This window comes from Podarcis raffonei, chromosome 8 (genome assembly GCF_027172205.1).
Source record: "Podarcis raffonei isolate rPodRaf1 chromosome 8, rPodRaf1.pri, whole genome shotgun sequence".
In the NCBI taxonomy this organism is placed as follows: Eukaryota; Metazoa; Chordata; class Lepidosauria; order Squamata; family Lacertidae; genus Podarcis; species Podarcis raffonei.
Genome location: NC_070609.1, coordinates 77,706,538 through 77,710,467, shown reverse-complemented (window position 1 = coordinate 77,710,467; position 3,930 = coordinate 77,706,538). Strand labels below are relative to the sequence as shown.

The 3,930-nt window shown below is 49.2% G+C and overlaps 1 protein-coding gene across 1 annotated transcript; it reads right to left on the bottom strand.

Annotated features, from left to right (window-relative positions):
* Positions 1–490: 490 nt before the first annotated feature.
* LOC128419824 (casein kinase II subunit alpha'-like) lies at positions 491–2,772 on the bottom strand. The gene has a single exon (XM_053400978.1). The coding sequence runs from the start codon at positions 2,603–2,605 to the stop codon at positions 1,553–1,555; it is 1,053 nt and encodes a 350-aa protein (XP_053256953.1). The 5' UTR covers positions 2,606–2,772; the 3' UTR covers positions 491–1,552.
* Positions 2,773–3,930: the final 1,158 nt, after the last annotated feature.

The window sequence follows — 3,930 nt, the reverse complement described above, 5'->3', positions numbered from 1 at the left end:
CATTTGTATATTGCACTTTGCAGCACATTTAAAACATTTTATTTGCAGCTGTATAGCTGAGTCCCTGGGCAACAAACCTTGCCAACAAAGGTCCATATACTTAAAGCTATGGTTTTCCCAGTAGTGATGTATGTATGGAAGTGAGAGCTGGACCATAAAGAAGGCTGATCGCTGGAGAATTGATGCTTTTGAATAATGGTGCTGGAGGAGACTCTTGAGAGTCCCATGGACTGCAAGAAGATCAAACTTTGAGCAGCATCATTTTTTTTTATTTTTTTTTTGTACACAGAGAGATTTATTGGTTCCAGTGAATTGTACAAATGGATCTGACCTGATATCAATGCTAACATGTCGTTATGGGGATGTGGAATGTAAACAGATGCTTCAAATAGAAACAATCTAACCTTCTTACTTAAAATTAAATATTTGACAATGTAACAGAAAGAAAAAAAATCTGTATTTCGGCATGGCGACAATTTGTGTGTGTGTGTGTGGATTTAGGTATATGAAGTCACCAGAATCACACAATATAATCCCCCCAAAAGGTGGGGTTGAACTATGGGGCTCATGACAAGACCCAATGGAAAAACAAAAGGAGCATCTTACACACCATTCCCCCAAAGCAGAGGATTCTACCCCAACAATTCCAACACTGGGCTGGGCATGTAAAAATGCTTATAGGGATCTGAACCCTTGGCAGATTGTTGCACACCAATTCTGAACAGCCCCTCCGTGTCTGGCTTCCAAAATTCCCCACTGGTCTCCTTGCCCAAACACTTCCTCTTTGCCTCTTTCACATAGTCAAAGCAGCTGTAATCAACACAATTCTGAATTTTGCACAGTGATGGGAATGACCAGGTTGGCTTTTCTAGCGATAATAACATGCCTCGCCAGAGGAAGCTCTCCTTCTGTCTCAAAGAATGACCTTTCCTCCAACTAAGGCAGGCACTTCCCCAGAGGGAATGGAAGAGGGAGGAAGTAGGATTCTCCCCAATGGCTACCTGCTTTGAATGTACTTTTGACCGACTCAAAACCATTTCCAAGACTTGCTGGTTTAAAAACAGGAAAATGAGGGCCAGGGTGAGACCTGGAGAGAGTAGAGGTGAAACCCACTACTTACAGGCTTTAATTTGCTTATGACTTAAGTAGAATCTGACCCCACAGGAGCTTGCCTCTATGGGGTGCATATGCTACATTCCAGTGTGTGTGGGAGGGGAGAAACTGAAATGTTGTCCAACGGAAGAACAGAGAAAATGGTAGGCTGGGAAAGGTAGAGTACGAAACTGCAGAATCAACCCAGAGCCAGTCGTGCAGACCGTGGGGGTACAGCCGCTTATCCAAGTAAATCTCGCACAACTGTTTGGATCAGTAACACAGAGAGAAAGTTTGGGTAGCCGTAAGTGCTGGAGAGAGAGGGAGGCTAAGCCCTAACCCCCTTCAAGACGAGGCTTGCTGCAGAGCATACAGGGGTTTGGTTCATCCCTTCCCTAGGTGACTGAAGGGTGTGTTTGTATTTGTAAACCTCTGGAATTACCCGTCGTTCCCCCAAACTTCATTGTGCTGCTGTGAGGCCACTGGAGAGCACAGGGCTGTCGGAGCTGGGCTGGGCCTGCTCCTTCACAACTGGATAGAAATAGGGGTGCTCCATAGCTTCTTTGGCTGTCAACCTCTGTTGATGGTCATATCGTAGGAGTTTGTCCAGAAGATCCAAGACTTCGGGACTGACCAGGTGTCTGTTTTCACTATGGATAAAGTTCTCCCAACGTTTCCGTGAATGCTGTCCCAAGATATCATTGAAGTGGGGGTCCAGTTCTATGTGGTACTTCTTCAGATAACCATATAATTCATCTGTACCCAGAACCTTTGCAATGCGAACCAACTGGTCATAGTTGTCTTGACCATGGAAGAAAGGTTCTTTTCGGAAGATCATGCTGGCCAGCATACAGCCTAAGCTCCACATGTCTAAGCTATAATCGTACATTTGGTAGTCAACGAGGAGCTCTGGCCCTTTGAAGTGCCTCGAGGCCGCACGGACGTTGTATTCCTGAGCTGGATGGTAGAATTCTGCCAAGCCCCAGTCTATGAGCCGCAACTTTTTCTGTTGGTGGTCTATCATGACGTTATGAGGTTTGACATCTCTGTGCATGATTCCCATGCTGTGACAGTAATCCAAGGCCTTGAGCAATTCATACATATAAAACCGAATATCAAAGTCTGTCAGGATCTGATACAGTTGCTGGAAATCTGTATTATTGATGTATTCAAACACTAGAGCTGAAGTCTTTGACACTGGATCCTTGACAGTGTCGATCAGTTTAATGATGTTTGTTCCACCTCGCAGGTTCTCCAGAATCTTAACTTCTCGTTTTATCTTCTTTTCCTTCACTGGCTTAAGAATTTTCACAACCACTCCTTCGTCGTTGGTGATGTTTATAGTCTCAAAGACTTCACTATATTTCCCCCAGCCGAGTTTCCGAACCAGTTGATAATCGTCTTGATTACCCCAGGTGGGGACGTGCGCCTCGTAGTCCCAGTACTCGCGACTCCTCAAGCTGTTGACTTCGGCGTAGACGCGGGACCGGCTCCCGGCGGCCGGGCCGGCCATGGCGGGGGCGGGCGGCGGCGAGGAGGGGCCGGGAGACGAGGCAAGGCGGCGGCTGCGGCGGGGCGGAGTAGTAGCGGTAGCCCCAACACCGGCGGTGCTGGCGGCGGCCCAGCAGCAGCAGCACCAGCGGGGCGGTCACGGGGAAGAGCGGCGCCAGGCCGGCCGCTACGCGGGCGGCACTCCCTGGCTTCCTTCGGAGCGTCTGTTAGGAGAGGCTCAGAACTTACAGGGTTAAGAGTTCTGAGTGATGACGCCTCACATTCTGAGGGCGGGTCTAGAACACTGAAGGGTGTGGTTTTACTGTGTTCTTTCAGTGTGCGTGTTTGCTCCAAGGAGAGAGCAGCAGCCATGTGCGAACAGTCGCCAGGCAGGAGATTTATTGCTGTTGTGTTTTGCTAAGGAATAAAGTCTTTAAAGATAAGGAGACTGCTGCGTTTCAGCCTGAATTAATGCTCTCACACGAAGAACGTTTCCTGCTTCTGTTCCGCTGTGTTTACTCTGCTGGAGTCAAAGGTCTTTAGGAAGGGTCAAAGCCGCGAAGGGAAGTGTGCCGGACCCCCCGGACGCCATTGGCCTCCAAAGATACATCATCACTACATCAGTGGAGCGTCACAAATAGGGAGGGGTATACAAGGGTTGGGACACAGGTGGCACTGTGGATTAAACCACAGAGCCTAGGGCTTGCCGATCAGAAGGTCAGCGGTTCGAATCCCCGCGATGGGGTGAGCTCCCGTTGCTCGGTCCCAGCTCCTGCCAACCTAGCAGTTCAAAAGCACGTCAAAGTGCAAGCAGATACCACTCCTGCAGGAAGGTAAATGGTGTTTCCGTGTGTTGCTCTGGTTAGCCAGAAGTGGCTTAGTCATGCTGGCCACATGACCCAGAAGCTGTACGCCGGCTCCCTTGGCCAATAAAGCGAGATGAGCGCTGCAACACCAGAGTCGGCCATGACTGGGCCTAATGGTCAGGGGTCCCTTTACCTTTATAAGAAGATCAAACCTCTCCATTCTGAAGGAAATCAGCCCTGAGTGCTCACTGGAAGGACAGATCCTGAAGCTGAGGCTCCAATACTTTGGCCACCTCATGAGAAGAGAAGACTCCCTGGAAAAGACCCTGATGTTGGGAAAGATGGAGGGCACAAGGAGAAGGGGACGACAGAGGACGAGATGGTTGGACAGGGTTCTCAAAGCTGCCAGCATGGGTTTGACCAAACTGCGGGAGGCAGTGGAAGACAGGAGTGCCTGGCATGCGCTGGTCTATGGGGTCACGAAGAGTCGGACACGACTAAATGACTAAACAACAACAACAAGCTGAGTCCCTGGTCTGGA